Source organism: Neoarius graeffei, chromosome 1, assembly GCF_027579695.1.
Source record: "Neoarius graeffei isolate fNeoGra1 chromosome 1, fNeoGra1.pri, whole genome shotgun sequence".
Classification (NCBI taxonomy): Eukaryota; Metazoa; Chordata; class Actinopteri; order Siluriformes; family Ariidae; genus Neoarius; species Neoarius graeffei.
In genome coordinates, this window is record NC_083569.1 from 38768614 (window position 1) to 38785110 (window position 16497).

The window sequence follows — 16497 nt, forward strand, 5'->3', positions numbered from 1 at the left end:
GCCAAAACTACCAAATGCTTTGCTGACCATGATATAACTGTGCTTGATTGGCCAGCCAACTCACCTGACCTGAACCCCAGAGAGAATCTATGGGGTATTGTCAAGAGGAAGATGAGAAACACCCGATCCAAAAATACAGACATGCTGAAGGCTGCTTTCAAAGCAACCTGGGCTTCGATATCACCTCAGCAGTGCCACAGGCTGATTGTCTCCATGCCCCACCGCATTGATGTACAGTGGGGCAAAAAAGTATTTAGTCAGTCACCAATTGTGCAAGTTCTCTCACTTAAAAAGATGAGAGAGGCCTGTAATTTTCATCACAGGTATACCTCAACTATGAGAGGCAAAACGAGAAAAAAAAAAAAAACCCAGAAAATCACATTGAAATTCAGACAAAGAATTTACTTGCAAGTTATGGTTGAAAATAAGTATTTGGTCAATAACAAAAGTTCATCTCAATACTTTGTTATATACCCTTTGTTGGCAATGACAGAGGTCAAATGTTTTCTGTAAGTCTTCACAAGGTTTTCACACACTGTTGCTGGTATTTTGGCCCATTCCTCCATGCAGATCTCCTCTAGAGCAGTGATTGTTTTGGGGCTGTCGCTGGGCAACACAGACTTTCAACTCCCTCCAAAGATTTTCTATGGGGTTGAGATCTGGAGACTGGCTAGGCCACTCCAGGACCTTGAAATGCTTCTTACGAAGCCACTCCTTCGTTGCCCGGGCGGTGTGTTTGGGATCATTGTCATGCTGAAAGACCCAGCCACGTTTCATCTTCAATGCCTTTGCTGATGGAAGGAGGTTTTCACTCAAAATCTCATGATACATGGCCCCATTCATTCTTTCCTTTACACGGATCAGTCGTCCTGGTCCCTTTGCAGAAAAACAGCCCCAAAGCATGATGTTTCCACCCCCATGCTTCACAGTAGGTATGATGTTCTTTGGATGCAATTCAGCATTCTTTCTCCTCCAAACACGACAAGTTGAGTTTTTACCAAAAAGTTCTATTTTGGTTTCATCTGACCATATGACATTCTCCCAATCCTCTTCTGGATCATCCAAATGCTCTCTAGCAAACTTCAGACGGGCCTGGATATGTACTGGCTTAAGCAGGGGGACACATCTGGCACTGCAGGATTTGAGTCCCTGGCGGCGTAGTGTGTTACTGATGGTAGCCTTTGTTACTTTGGTCCCAGCTCTCTGCAGGTCATTCACTAGGTCCCCCGTGTGGTTCTGGGATTTTTGCTCACCGTTCTTGTGATCATTTTGACCCCACAGGGTGAGATCTTGCGCGGAGCCCCGTATGTCTTGTATGTCTTCCATTTTCTAATAATTGCTCCCACAGTTGATTTCTTCACACCAAGCTGCTTACCTATTGCAGATTCAGTCTTCCCAGCCTGGTGCAGGTCTACAATTTTGTTTCTGGTGTCCTTTGGCAGCTCTTTGGTCTTGGCCATAGTGGAGTTTGGAGTGTGACTGTTTGAGGTTGTGGACAGGTGTCTTTTATACTGATAACGAGTTCAAACAGGTGCCATTAATACAGGTAACGAGTGGAGGACAGAGGAGCCTCTTAAAGAAGTTGTTACAGGTCTGTGAGAGCCAGAAATCTTGCTTGTTTGTAGGTGACCAAATGCTTATTTTACCAAGGAATTTACCAATTAATTCATTAAAAATCCTACAATGTGATTTCCTGGATTCTTTCCCCCATTTTGTCTCTCATAGTTGAAGTGTACCTATGATGAAAATTACAGGCCTCTCATCTTTTTAAGTGGGAGAACTTGCACAACTGGTGGCTGACCAAATACTTTTTTGCCCCACTGTAGTAATTCATGGTAAAGGAGCCCTAACCAAGTTGAGTGTATAAATGAACATACTTTTCAGAAGTTGGACATTTCTGTATTGGAAATCATTTTTTGATCGATCTAATAATTTGAGATACTGGATTTCTGATTTTCATGAGTTATATGCCATAATCATCAAAATTAAAACAAACAAAAAAAGGCTTGAAATATTTCACTTAGGTGAAATGAATACAGAATATATAAAAGTTTACCTTTCTGAATTCAATTACAAAAAAGTGAACTTTTTCATGATATTCTAATTTCTTAAGGTGCACCTAAGTGATGTGACTGGGAATGGATGAAGTAGATGGCTGTTGCCAAATGTGATTAGTATAGTCAGGCAGAATATAAGGAAAATATAAAGATAAATAATTGTGGTAGTACTGATATTGTCTGAGAAAGTAGATATTAATGTTTGATCACTTGCTGAAATGAATAGATTTGGGTGGGAGATTACTGGAAAAACACTACTACGCCTTACAAGCTTACATGTGTTTCAGAGATAATGTCTCATCACTCACTCACATACACACAGAGGTATAAATCCAGTGATCACGTACACACACACACACCACTTGCATAAGCAAACAATTTTTACTACACCTTGTTATTGAAGAAACATCTCAGCCAAATCCTCACAATGCCATTCTGTGATTATAATATCATTAAGCACTGGTGGATATGAAAGCAATTTAGCAAGACTGTAATCATGAGATTAGCTACAGAAGGAAGCTCTCAAAACACTGACAGTTTTACCACCTTCGTTCCTCTAGAAATGTTCCATGTAATACAATTACTTAGAAAAGAATAAATTTATACATTTGACGAATGGACGTAAACAATTTCTAGAATACTCGGATTGGTAAAAAGTTGCTTCACATAAATGTACAAACCAGTGCCTAATAGTACTTCATGGTTTACTTACTTAAAGACTAAAGCATGTGTATTCGACTCCGAAAAAATGTCTTTTCTAATTTCAAAAGAAATAAAGCCAATACATTGTTTGTAGCATTCATAGCATTTCAGTGGCTTCAAAATACCACATTCCAACTCTCCTTCAAACACCAAAGCTTCTTTTCAATTAAGCGCCTCGACTGAATCGATCATGCAAAGAGGCTGAGAAGGGAGAGCTTCCTAATTGAATGAGTTGTAGTAGCACTTCAAACGGAGGTGAGGAGAAGGAAGTGGACACCGGAGTCAGAGTGGAAAAGTGGAGTAAGAGCAAGTCAAATTCCCACATGTAGGTGTAAATTACCATCAGTTCGAATAGTCGGAACGATCGAGGAATTACCCAGTGCACCAGAGGAGGCCTGTCCTATCGATCGACCCATAGAGATGTTTGTAAACTGGCAATAACGCTCCCCACACTTCCCTTTCCCCAGCCAGGGAAGGCTTTGACCTCCAAAAACGATTTCTATAGATCAGCTGGCACTCAGCAGGACCTCCTCTTGGATCCAGCGCCTCTCGGGCGTCTGGTAACCTGAGAGCAGGCCCACAGTCAGTCTTAATGTACTCTATGGATCCGTCTGGACCACCATACTCTGAGGTCTGGGCTGGTTGGCCAAGTGGTGGGATGATGCAAGCCGTCCAACATTCGCCCACATTAACGCCAGCTGATCCCACTTCTCTCTTGTGTAACCGCTACATCTCCTAACGCTTGCCATGAGGTATGAAACGGAGCAGAGCATCCACAAGTCAATGCTAACAAGATTGACCTTTTATCTCTTGGAGCAGGGGGAGGATAAGATGGAGAAGATAATAAACTATTCAGTTTATCCGTCAGAACAGCAGCGGTATTTGAGATGCAGCTGTTTTGTTCCAAGCTGAGCTTGATGCTCAAGAGCTTGAGCTACTCCTGGTTTTGCCGTTTCCTTAAAACTATTTTATAAGTATCAACTTATGGACATAAGGGTGGAGAAAGTAAATGAAGTAGCGGCTTTGTCTTGCATGTCAGGAATAGGAGAATTGTAAATGTCTTACAGGGGAGACATCACACACATTTAAAAATTTACCTAGAGTAGGTGGTGGAATCGTCATACAGCAGGTAACATCTCCTCATACTTTTTCAGTAAGCCCTTTATCCTGGTCAAGCGTCACAGTAAACCATGACCATACATTAGGGTGCATCAGTTGCCCTCACTTTCATAAAATCTGATGCATTTTTGTTTGGGTGTTCCTTTTCACCAATAAAGACATCCTGTAAAATTGTTTGACCATATTCAAAAGCCTAATGGTGGCACCATGAGGTTCATTTTTTGCCAAAAAACGCTTATTTTATGTTTTCGCGTAAGGTTTGAATCACAATGTTGGACTCCATTTATTGATTTCTTGTGAGCCAGAGATCATGTTAAGAACCTTTGCAAGGGATTGAGAAGCATTAATGTGATTCATAATACATTTGTATTGTTTAAAAGTAGTTGAACAATGATTCAATGAACAGCTAAAACTCAAACTGTGCTTGATAATATATTTAGAATATGTACTAAAATGTGTATCTAAGATATTTGGTATACTCTATAAGGTGCCATAATGTTTCATGAAAAGTGATCGAAATTGTCATAAAATAGCAGCTTTTTCCATAACTTTGAGCTCCTGGTGCCACCATTAAACTTTTGAATTTTGTCAAAATATTTCACCCAGTTTGTTTTCTTACCAAAAGGAACATAAAAACAAAAATGCATCATGATCGGAGGCACTTTTCATTTTTAGGAGGCAAATGATGCACCCTAACGTACATACACGTTCACATACTCATTCACACCAAGGGCCAATTTAGCCTCGCCAATCCACCCACCAGCATGTTTTTGTGAGGTGAGAAGAAGCCAGAGAACTTGGAGGAAACCCACACTGGAGAGAACACGTGAAACTCCACTCAGTTCAGAACCGAACCAGGAAGACTGGAGATATGAGGTGGCAATGCTACCTGCCGTACCATCATTTTCCTTGGCTAATTAATTACTATTTAATTAGCATTATTACATAATACTCCCATACCTGACTCTCTTCATCCCAAGTCTTGGTTCATCATCAGCCTATTTGTAAAATCAGAACACTCATAAATGAAAGATACTTCTAAAAGAACAAGAGTTTGTCCAGGTGCTTGGCTCCATTTCGGAGATGACATTAACACTAGTAATTATTAACAGTTGATCTGGGAAGGAGGCCAGCACAGTACAGTTGTTTCAGATGTACAATCATTTAATTACTGTCAAATGAAGTTTACAAACGGGTAAGACATGTACCATTTCCAAGAATTATACAAGGACACAGATCGGCTCACACAATTGTCTTGTGCAATTTTTTTTTTTTCCTTTTCATCACTGGGACAGGATCTATTTTTTTCTCCAAAAAAAGAAATTTAAAAAGGGGTTATGTCTGATCAATAATCTCATACATTTAAACAGTTATGGACAGCCTCTTGTCTTCTATGAAGCTTGGCAACTCCAAATATCAAATTTGAAAATTGGTTTATTTACAGAATTGAAGCAGACAGCCATTAATCTCTTAGCTAATGGTGAGTAAAAAAAAATAAAATAATAATAAAAGAGCTGAAACATTTGACCATTTATTGTGGGACTGGGATCATCAATTTACTTTCTTTTCTTGAATCCTTCTCCCCCTTGTTTACATCAATACAGAAAAGAAAAAAAAAATAAAATCACGGAATATATAGTTGTACAAACACAAAAGTACACCATCTAACTCCTGGAGAGAGCAGAGGGACCAAGCTATCTGTCAATCATCCAGGCCTAACAGATCTTTCTTGGAGGAAGAAAGGAAAAGGTCATCGTCTTCCACAATGGGGCTGAATGATCTGAACATAACCCAAAAACAAGGGCGTCCAAAGCTTTTTTTTTTTTAAATCTTCACATCGGCCCATCTTGGAAAGGAAGAACAGAATCACACCTGCTTTTGCAGCAAACTTGCACCAAATGACAACAATCGAGTTGTTTAATCCTCCTTCAATGATTTCTATTGTCATTTGAAAGCATCAGGGTGGTTAAGAGTAAATTAAAAATCAGTCTTTCCAATATTTAAAAAAGGCAAAGAAAAAAGATGAGCTCCCTTACTTTAGATTTGAATCTACAGTTTATACTGTATATCAGAGTTGAAAAAAAAAAAATGTACAGCCTAAACCTTTAAAGCCTAGTTTGAGTACTTCATTATTAATATTATTAAATTTCTTCCTGTACAATGAAATACAACTTCAACCTCAAGACAACATCTGTTTAAAAATACAGAGGGATTTCTTTTTCCACAAAGATTGAAACATCAGCCCCTCCCTCACCCACCCGACCCCTGGCCCCAACTAAAACTGGACGTTTGCAATATATACTCGTGTGTCTTTTTTTTTGTTTGTTTTTGGCTTTTTTTTTTGTTTTTTTGTGTGCGCGCGCATGTTATGCATGTGTATACAAGTGTGTTCTCTATGTCATTTACTCACAACACCGTAAACATACAGACTATAATACATGTGCTTGCACTGGTTCATTGAATTTGGTTGACGTCACTAGAACACCACAAAAGAAGTGAAAATCGAGGGTGGGGGAGAAAGAACACAATGACAGTTTGAAGAAAGGGACGAAAAGGGACAGAAGGGTGGAGGCTAAACTATTATCAGTTATTTTTTTTTTTTTCTCAAGTCCCTGTTGGGCTGGAGGGCTCTCCCAGCTGAAGACTAGCTCAGTGACCTTGCTGAGAGAGATCCCACCAACATGCACACACAGACACACACACACACACACACGAACACACACTCCATCGTAGCAGACAGAGGACGCGTGTCAAAGCGAAGCGGGCAGCAGCGTTATGGACCTGCACCGGAACATGGAGCACCACAAGGGGGCAGAGTCAGAGGCCGGGCAAGAAGTGGGAGGAGCTTCTCACTCACAGGGAAGTACTGAGTCTATACATAGTCCTTACAAGTCCCTGTTCGGTTTGCTGCTACATCAGACGCTCCCTGTTAGTATCGGCACAAGACTCTCAGTCTGGAAAAGGGAACTGAAATCCACCAGAACGAAACGGACAAAAAAGGAAAAACGGGGGAAGAATCGAGACGCTGAAGGGGACTCGTTCACAAATACACGCGTCGGAGGTCTCCTGGTGACGTGATGGTGTTGCACTGTGGACACAGTTTTTTATTTCCCTGTTAAAGAGAAAAAAAAAAAAAAAACAGTAAGCTGGGTGCCTAATGAGGCTGCTGTAGAAATTAAATGGTGGAATGATGTGATGTGGGTGGAAAAATGGGACAGGAAATCCAGATATTCTCTACAATACAGCTCACTTGGAGAGGGAAAGAAGGAAAAAAAAAAAAGCACACACCCTATTCCTATCACCTAGCACTCAACCTCAGCTGTTACCCATAAACACCAGGCAGTAAAGAAAGCCCAGCGGGAGGAGATCACATGCACATACTTCAGTTAAAGCATCACAAAATATAAAGACACAGAGTCAGCTAAGCAAAGTCTTTAGCACTAATAAAAGACTGTGTGACTCAAGTTTAAAGAGCAGACTAGAACACACACTCAGTACGCCTTATGAAAACCAGCCGAGGTAAAGTGCTATATTTCCACAGGTCACTCGTGAAGAGACAGCCCGACCGTTTCGCTTTGTCAGTTGACATAGCTGGGACGGGACGGGACGGGACGTGCACACAGTAGCACAAGTGTGTGGAATCTCTATAATCTCTACACCACTACTTCAGCATTCATACAGAGTCCTAACACATCCGTGTCACAGCCAGAGGTTGAACATTTTTGCAGAGGACACGTGAGATCAGTCGAGGAGGAGTTCTAACCCAGACACGAGAACACGAAACTGTGAGCAAACACAGGTGTCTGGAACGAGCAGCGGATGCCACCTCATGGACCTCAGACTCGCGCCGACTTTCTACCGTGTAAAAAGGTTTTGTGCCTCTGTGTAATAAGGCACAAAACAGCCATACTGCTGTTCAAGACCTCACTAGGGTGCTTTCTTTTTCGACTGAAAGCGCAAGTTTGGACGTCCCGACTCAATTTTTTTGCACTATTTCTGCTTTATACGGCCCAATTATGGACTGCTGTCATCAACTGCGACACAAAGCCAGGGTACCATGGTAAAAGACCTCCTTCTTGACAGCAGTTCCAGGTTTAGTCCCCCCCCTCCGTCCCCCAGAACCACAGGGCACTACATGTTTAATTTGGTTCCTTTGTTCTAGCTAGGCAGGGGTTACCTGTATTTAACGAGTGTGTGTGAGGCGTGGGCTCCTCGGTTAGCCCTGTCTGTAACCAAATTACACACGTTTACTTTGATCGAGACGCGAGGAGCCGCAGCATGCTGCCTTTTATTGCAGCCTTAAGGCAATGGTTTTAATGCCTGCATTAGTAACAAGCCTCTGTGGCAGAGTGGGCTCACCACGCACGCACACACGCACACACTTCTCTGATCCCTTATTCTTTACCTTCATCAGTGTGGCGGACACAGAGGGCTTTGTGAGGAGAGCAGGCAGGAAAAGGCTGATTTAATACAAATGTCTACTGGAAAAAAAAATAAAAAAAGGCTGGGGCTGGGAAGCATTTATTAATTGCTTCCTCGTGTAGCAGCTGAACACGGTGATGGACTACTGAGAAGAGCTGCTGAAAACGGTTTAGAGCACTGTGTGTGTGTGTGTGGAAACCAAATTGATGAGTTCTATCAATCAGACAACCGGCAACGTTATTCAGCGACTGTTCACTATTCATTTTCCCGGTCTGAAAGTGGAATCGATGGTGATGGAAGGATGCACGTTATATGGCTGTGATGTGCGCAACAAGAAATGTACACAAGTCCAGAGATTCTCACCAGAGTCCTAAGCCAGCATTCTTCACAGTGGACATGCCAACACTGGATGGAGGTGAGGGGCGCTGTGTAGGAGTCCTGAGAGAGAAATGAGACACTTTTTATTTATACCTAGAAACATTTGAATAAATGTTACTGTGCAGTGTGTAGAAGCCGAATTGTGTACGCGAGCCACCCAAGGACACGGAAGCAAGCAGCGATTAAGGGTCCCGACAGATCTGAATGGCTCTTTAAACACGTGTTTATTCATTATTTGAGAAAAAAAACCCATAATTACTCGAACGGTGATCAAAGACGTAGAACGAGCACGGAGGTCTGTTTTAGTCAACATGAGCAGCAGGTGGCAGTAGACCGCCACTGATAACCACCATCGAGAGTCATTAAAAATGCAAGGATCCAGGTGGAGAACTGAAGACTTGCAAAGCATGAATGGAAACGCATAATTGCTCCGGCTTATTCAGAGCAATGAGGGATGGGCCGAGATGATGGCAAATCACGTCAGTACCACTCAAGTGCTTAGACCCATCAATATGGTTTAGAGAAGCGACGTCTTGGGAAGATTTGGGGGGGGGGGGGGGGGGGGGATGTGCACAGGAAAGAATCTTAATGAAAATACAAGTGGGCACAAGTTTAGAAAAAGACGACAAACGCTCAGCAGTGTCACAGAGGATGATCCGTTTTAACGGGTTCCTTCTGCAGCAAGCCTCGGAGGCTACAGATCTTTTGGCTTGCCGATATCTCTGTAAAGAGGACTTTTACAGAGTCACTGTAGGCCTAAGAATCAAGATCGAACAACACGATGTCTTCATAGGCATCAGTGTGCATTCATTCCGGTCTCTAACACTACGTTCAGACTGCAACCTGAAACGACCCATATCCGATTTGTTGTGAAATCCGATTTTTTTGTTAGGCCGTTCACATTACCAATTATACGAGACTTGTATGCGATCTCCAATATGAACGGAAAACAACCCAAAAGTGTCCCGCATGCGCAAATTGACACGTAATAAGCACATCTACGTAATACGTAAACAAAAAAAAAAAAAAGCGCACTCTTCAAGTTTAATGATTGTTTGTTTGTTTGTTTAATTATCTGGTTAGTGTTAAAGTGTGAGGTCTCATGTGTGTTTTTGTTTCTGAACTGAAATGAAAACGTGTAGCCTGGTAACGAGGGTTGACTCCTAAATGTCTCTCTAATTTCTATATAAGTGCACTACATGTTACTAGGAAGTAATGGATTTTTAAACTCTATATAGTGCACTCGAGCTTCAGTAGGCAGTCATTTGGGATACGGCCGCTGTATTACCAAACTCTTAATTCAGGCTTAATAATTTGCACGTATTTATTTCGTCATATTAATAAACTTTTTCTACATTTTTATAAATATTTATTTAGATTGTTTATAGCCAGCTGAATTCTGCAACTTCTCTCAGCGCTGGCTCAAGGTGCAGAAACACCAGTGCAGTTTGCTATGGAGATGAGGCGAGACCTGGTGATGTGGTTTTTGTGGCGGCGGCGGAACTCACACAATAATCTGATTAATGTGGGCAGCAGACTAATGAGACCGAAGGTGTCAAATTACTGGAAATTTCCAGAACAATCTTGTAATACAGGATGGTTTAAGTTATAAATCAGTTATAGAAACTGTTTTATTTAATCAGGCTAACAGATCAACATCCAGGTCCCTACCAAATCCACCATTAGCTTGATCAATTCTATAAAAGTCTATTTAAATTCTGAAAACTGTACAAATGTTGTTGTTTTCCACCAAAGAGGCGGGATTAGCCAACGCAGAATAGTGACGTTTGTCTCTTGTTGATGACGTGTAGGTCGCATGAATGCGACCTGTCCGGTCAGACTGCAGTCGCATGTGAAAATATCGGATATGCATCAGAATTAGGACCACATATCCAAGCGGCCTGGGTCGCATGTGAAAAAATCGGATCTGTGTCGTTCAGATTGTCAATAACAAATCGGATACAGGTCGCATATGGGCAAAAAAATCGGATATGGGTCGTTTCAGGGTGCAGTCTGAACGTAGTCTAAATGGTTTGCGACGCGATGTCCGACATGCAGTGTGTTTTCATACCATGCAGATCAGACACTTGTATCTATCTCCTCTGAGGATCTGCTTCTCCAGCTCTCGGATGCGAGCCTTCAGAGCGTCCAGTGTGGTGCCTGTAGAATCCTCTGTGATTCTGTGGAGAGAGAAAAAACAAACACCCGCAAAACACAAACGTTAAAAATCAAGGAGATATCCATATCCCTTAAAATAAAAAAAAATGCTACACGCTGAAACTTGCATCAAAAACGTTTGAGCGCACTTTCATTTTCAAGCATGTCCATTTTGCGCACTCCAAATTATCGAGAACTTCCTTCGATCCTGTAGAACTCTCTGTATCAGGCATCACCATATGATCAGATGGTAATGCAGTCTTAATCCACTCCCCCCCCCAAGCCCTCACTACTCATCCACTGATGAATGCCCGTGGGCTGGTGAATGTACATTTAAACACTGTCCATAGCATATGAACTCGCAATAACTAAATCGATATGGGTGCCATTGATTGGGCGACGCCTTGCTTGGTGGGATGTTTATGGTGATCCGCTCATTTTCCAGCCAGATGGAGCGCTGATCTACGGTATCGATTGCACTGGTGTTCTCCCCGGTACTCTCCCTACGATTAGTGCCTGTTCCGTTCCGCTGCCTTTTCCAATAGTGCCATTTATTACATGCCTGCGCCAGCCCTCAATGAGGACTTGTCTACTTTCCACACAAACACGGTATACAAGATGTAAATCAGGTGAGCGGCAGTAAGATGGGTGAAGCCCAGTTATGGACTGCAGCGCTCTTATGAGGCCAAATGGAGAGCGAGCGAGATGCTTTTGCAAGTGGAAGTAATCATTGAGCTGTAATCAGGTCAAAAAACAGAATTTTTTTTTCCCCTTGAAAAAAGTAGCCATGTGTGGAAGTGGCCACTATCCCATTATTGTTTACCATCTGTAGCCAAATGTTTTGAGCGGACAGTCAGTGCGTTTACATGCACATAGAGAAAATCGAATTTCTGCCGTTGCTCGACTGAAATCGAAGTTCTAAATGCCATGGAAACACTTTAGCTCGGCTGAAATCGAACCGAACTTGATTTCTCGGAATCGAGCTACACGACCTAGATTATGCGATTTTTGCCGAGCTACTTAGTGCATGTAAACCCTATCGAGCTACGTATTCGAGCTACTTACTTCAGCACTGCCCCTTCCGGGAGTGACGAGACCACAAGCGGAAACACAACAGCCTCGGTCGGCATGACAACGAATCATGACAACGGCATGAATCTTTTCTTTTTGTGGCATTGTTTGCACTGTTAAAATTTAGCTCACTTACTGTATCACCAAATACATCTGTACAGCTGTTGCATAGCTGTGAATTGTGTACATAAGTCATTGTATTTGTGTGTGTGTGTATATATATATATATATATATATATATATATATATATATATATATATATATCCCCCATCTGAAGAATGTCAATAAAAACAAAACAATTGAACTTTTTGTGTGTTTATTAAGACACAAGTTAAACTGTAAGCAAAAAAAATATTTTTTGTAAGCAAAAAATGGACTTTAGAAAAATATACAATTGTGCAAAATAAGTTGTCTTACAAAACAGTGGTCTGCGCAGGACAGTTTGTAGCCATACAGTCTGTTAGAGCAAGCCTAACAGCTTGAGCATGGAACTTGTGAACACAGAACTGCCAGTGTTGCCAGATTGGGCGGTTTTAAGTGCATTTTGGTGGATTTGAACATGTTTTGGGCTGGAAAACGTCAGCGGTATCTGGCAACACTGCTGATAACTTTGTTTATACTCTTGAATAGCTCTTCTTCATGACGAAAACCGGAAGTGTACCAACACGATGGGGCGTGTAGCGCCACCTGTGGCTCGGGTGCACAATGTACCTCACACAATAGCTCGATTTCCTTGTGTGCATGTAGGATTGGATTTCTCTGGCACCCCTGCTGGGACCCTTAGCTCGATTACCGACAGTAGCTCGATTTGGATGTGCATGTAAACGCACTGAGTGATGATAATCTCCCAACGTCAATCAATTTCTTAATGATGCTTTCTGGGTTAACTGTATCAAGGGGAATTATCAGTATCTCACTGTGCACCATATAAGATAAACAGAAATAACTTTAACAAAATGCACTTAACAAAATAAGGGGGAAAAAAAAAAAAGTTTAGTCAGCTTTGTGGATTCCCAAAAGTTTGCACGGTTATATTATTTAGCCAAGAGTCAGACATATTTATTGGCTATTGAAGGAAACCAATCGGCTTTGCTCTTTCGAAAAAACAATATCTTGCCGGTACCGTAAACCATAATGAAAGGGTAGGTTATAAAAGTTTCATAGTATCAGCATATGCCTCGATCAGTCTCCAGAGTCACTGAGGCTGGATGAAGACCTTGAGCAAGGAGAGCCAGCTTGTACATCTGGCAGGCCGGACGGACCGGCGGTCAGCTGCTCACTAACCTACAATCAGCACAGGGACCATAAAGCTTTAAAATCTCCTCTTACTGGTGGGCAGCTTGTAAAAAAGCATTTAGCCTTGATTAGCGTGCTTGCTTATAAAGCAGATAGAGGACTGTGTGGGTGAGCTGCACTCCATGCCCACTGTTTCTTTAATGGCTTTGTAAATCTCTGTGGCGCACTCGGCCTGCGCCACGCAGAACTTTTCCCCCAATAAAATATCCCCTCTCGCACAGGGCCAAAACATCATGAATATTCATCTCGCTGAGATTTATAGAAAACCACATTCTAAAAGTTATTTAATTCCTCAGGGTAATAAAAGGTTTTAATCCTCCTTTATATGCAAAGAGAGAGAAAGAGAGAGGTGAAGGAGCGCCGAGCTCAACTTTACTATAAGTGCAGGCGTACACCCGATACACGGGTCAGGATGAGCTCACTCGGAGGCAGAAAACAGTCTCCCTGCAGGTAAGCACAACGGACTGGGGGGGGGGGGGGGGGGGGGGGGGTTGAACAGAAACTTCACTTAATGCAGAGTGAGGAGATTTACTCCACAGTTTTGTACAAGATGGTGTTGTTTTGGGAAATAAGACGCAACCTCAATCTAAAGAAAGCAATGGTAGCTTTAGCACTTTGAAGGAAATGCAAGATTCATTCACTCATCTGTTCATGTTCAGGCACTGCTTTGTCCTGGGGAGGGTCAGGATGGATTCAGAGCCTGTTCCAGGAAACACTGCGCATGACCGAGGTGCTGGTCTCTCAGGAAAACATGCATGTCTGGTCAAAATATATTCGCACACTTTTCCGAAAGGGCAAAATGACCTTCACATTCCTACTGTTTTTTTGTTTTTTTTTAACCAAGCATTTGACAAAATGAACAAGAGTGCTCTGAGAGCACAATATCCTCCACTGGCAACTCAGCCATAACTCTGGTAAAATGCGACTGAATTGAATGAAATTGCAATATGCGTATTACCAATATACAACAAAGAATCCTGTCAAGTTTCATGAAATTCCTCCAAAAATTGTGAAAGGAGTTGATTTCAGAAGGCGAGTACCCTTCCCGGGACGGACGGATGGATGGACATCGCCACGACATAATCCCCCTTCAGGCCTTTCGGCCAGCGGGGGATAATAAAAATTGTGAGGGAAGTTGATTTCAGAAAGCAAGTACACCTTGATGAAATTGCCAAAGTACATTTTTTTTTGGGGGAAAAAAATTATAAATTACAAAAAATATTCCTATTCTTTCATTTTCTTAATAACCAACAATAATTTACCTATAAAGCTTGGAGTGTGGGTTTCCTCCGGGTGCTCCGGTTTCCCCCACAGTCCAAAGACATGCAGGTTAGGTTAACTGGTGACTCTAAATTGAGCGTAGGTGTGAATGTGAGTGTGAATGGTTGTCTGTGTCTATGTGTCGGCCCTGTGATGACCTGGCGACTTGTCCAGGGTGTACCCCGCCTTTCACCCATAGTCAGCTGGGATAGGCTCCAGCTTGCCTGCAACCCTGTGGAACAGGATAAAGCGGCTACAGATAATGAGATGAGATGAGGTTGGAGTGAAATATAATAGCCTATTAACTAAAATATTATTCTTATTAAAAATGAACAAGAGTGCTCCTGAGAACACAATATCCCCTGCTGGCAACTATGCCATAACTCTGACTCGGGTAAAATGTGACTGAATTGAACGAAATTATAATATGCGCATCACTGACATACAACAAAGAATCCTGTCAAGTTTCATGAAATTCCTCCAAAAACTGTGAGAAAAGGAGTTGATTTGAGTACCCTTCCTGGGACGGACGGATGGACATCGCCACGACATAATCCCCCTTTGGGCCTTTTGGCCAGCGGGGGATAAAAACGTTTCGCCAAATTACATGAAATTCCTCCAAAAATTGTGAGCGAAGTTGATTTCAGAAAGCAAGCACACATCTTGATGAAACTGCCAAAGTTTATTAATAAATCAAGGGCATAACTCTGGTAAAATTAGCTCAAATTAAACCAAATTTCAATATATGCTTATAACGGTCACATAAAGCGTTTGCCAAGTTTGGTAAAATTCCTCCACAAATTGTGAGAGGAGTTGATTTCAGAAGAACGTACAGCCTCATGAAATTGTCAAAGTTATTTAATCAAAAGGTCAAAACTGGTAAAATTTTCACAAACGAAATTAAATCACAATATGCATAGTACGGTCATATAACAAGGCCTTTTGCCAAGCTTCAAGAAATTCCTCCAAAAATTGGGAGAGGAGTTGATGTCAGAAGGAAAAAAAAAAAAAAACCTCATGAAATTGTCAAAGTATAATTTTGTTAATCAAGGGCTGGAACTTTGGTAAAATGTGACCGAATTTAACGAAATTACAATATGTGTATTACCGACCAATAACAAAGAATCCTGACAAGTGTCATGAAATTCCTCCAAAAACTGGGAGAGGAGTTGATTTCAGAAGGTGAGCACCTTTCCCGGGACGAGACATAATCCCCCTTTGGGCCTTTCGGCCAGTGGGGATTAAAAGGACATGATGGAATTTGGATCGTGTCCATATAACGGTGACTCGTCCTGTAGCATGTAAAGAGACTGTTCACTCTGTACAGTTCTCAATGCTAGGGCCATCCTTAAAAAAAAAAATCCGTTTCCTGTCCACCGGGTGAGCAAAAAAATTTTCAGTCGGGAGGGAGGGATTTTTTTTTTTATATATATATGGATGGATAAGAAATCGCAATGCTGTGTTTGCTTTTTCTTTCAGTACTTTTTTTATTACAAAAGCAGACACATTTAATAAAATATGACGGTTTAATCAACTGAAACTTGTACAAAAACTTTAAGTTAGCATTTTAAATGCTGACTGCAACATTTGCAAAACTTTTACAAAGGTACTTAAAATGTCCGACACACGGACTTTTTGTAGTTCTAAATCGAGCGTTAGGCCGAGTTCGGATGAAATGACACTATTAAAATGATCACTGAATGATTTGTTTTTCTGAATCTTTACTATTTTGTTGTTCGCTAGAATACCATTTTGCGATTTCACACTTAAGCAAATGTTTGAAAACTCCGGATCTCCTTCCTTCATGGTGGCTGCCGTTTTTTTTGTGCCGCACGGCGCATGCGCAGAGCTGATTCAGTTCTATATTCTGCGCGGAATGCAGGGCTTTCCACAAGCGCCGGCCATACAGCCGACTACACAATTAAGTCCAGCCGGCAACTTTAATGACTATTTTTATAGCCTACAGGCTCTAAATATTAATTTTCGATTTTAATAAAATTAAATGTTTATCTAACGGACTGACAATAATGTCAA

At 41.6% G+C, this 16497-nt stretch overlaps 1 protein-coding gene across 7 annotated transcripts in view; it reads right to left on the bottom strand.

The window, feature by feature from the left end:
* Positions 1-5396: 5396 nt before the first annotated feature.
* Positions 5397-16497, bottom strand: part of rnf220a (ring finger protein 220a) — a 221581-nt gene continuing 210480 nt past the window's right edge. For all 7 annotated transcript variants that reach the window (XM_060931480.1, XM_060931462.1, XM_060931453.1 and 4 more), the window contains 3 exons: positions 10750-10858; positions 8664-8738; positions 5397-6990 (listed from right to left, as the gene is read on the bottom strand). In XM_060931480.1, the coding sequence (XP_060787463.1) occupies positions 6919-6990; positions 8664-8738; positions 10750-10858 (256 nt within the window). In that variant the 3' untranslated portion in view covers positions 5397-6918. The remainder of the gene's footprint in view (positions 6991-8663; positions 8739-10749; positions 10859-16497) is intronic.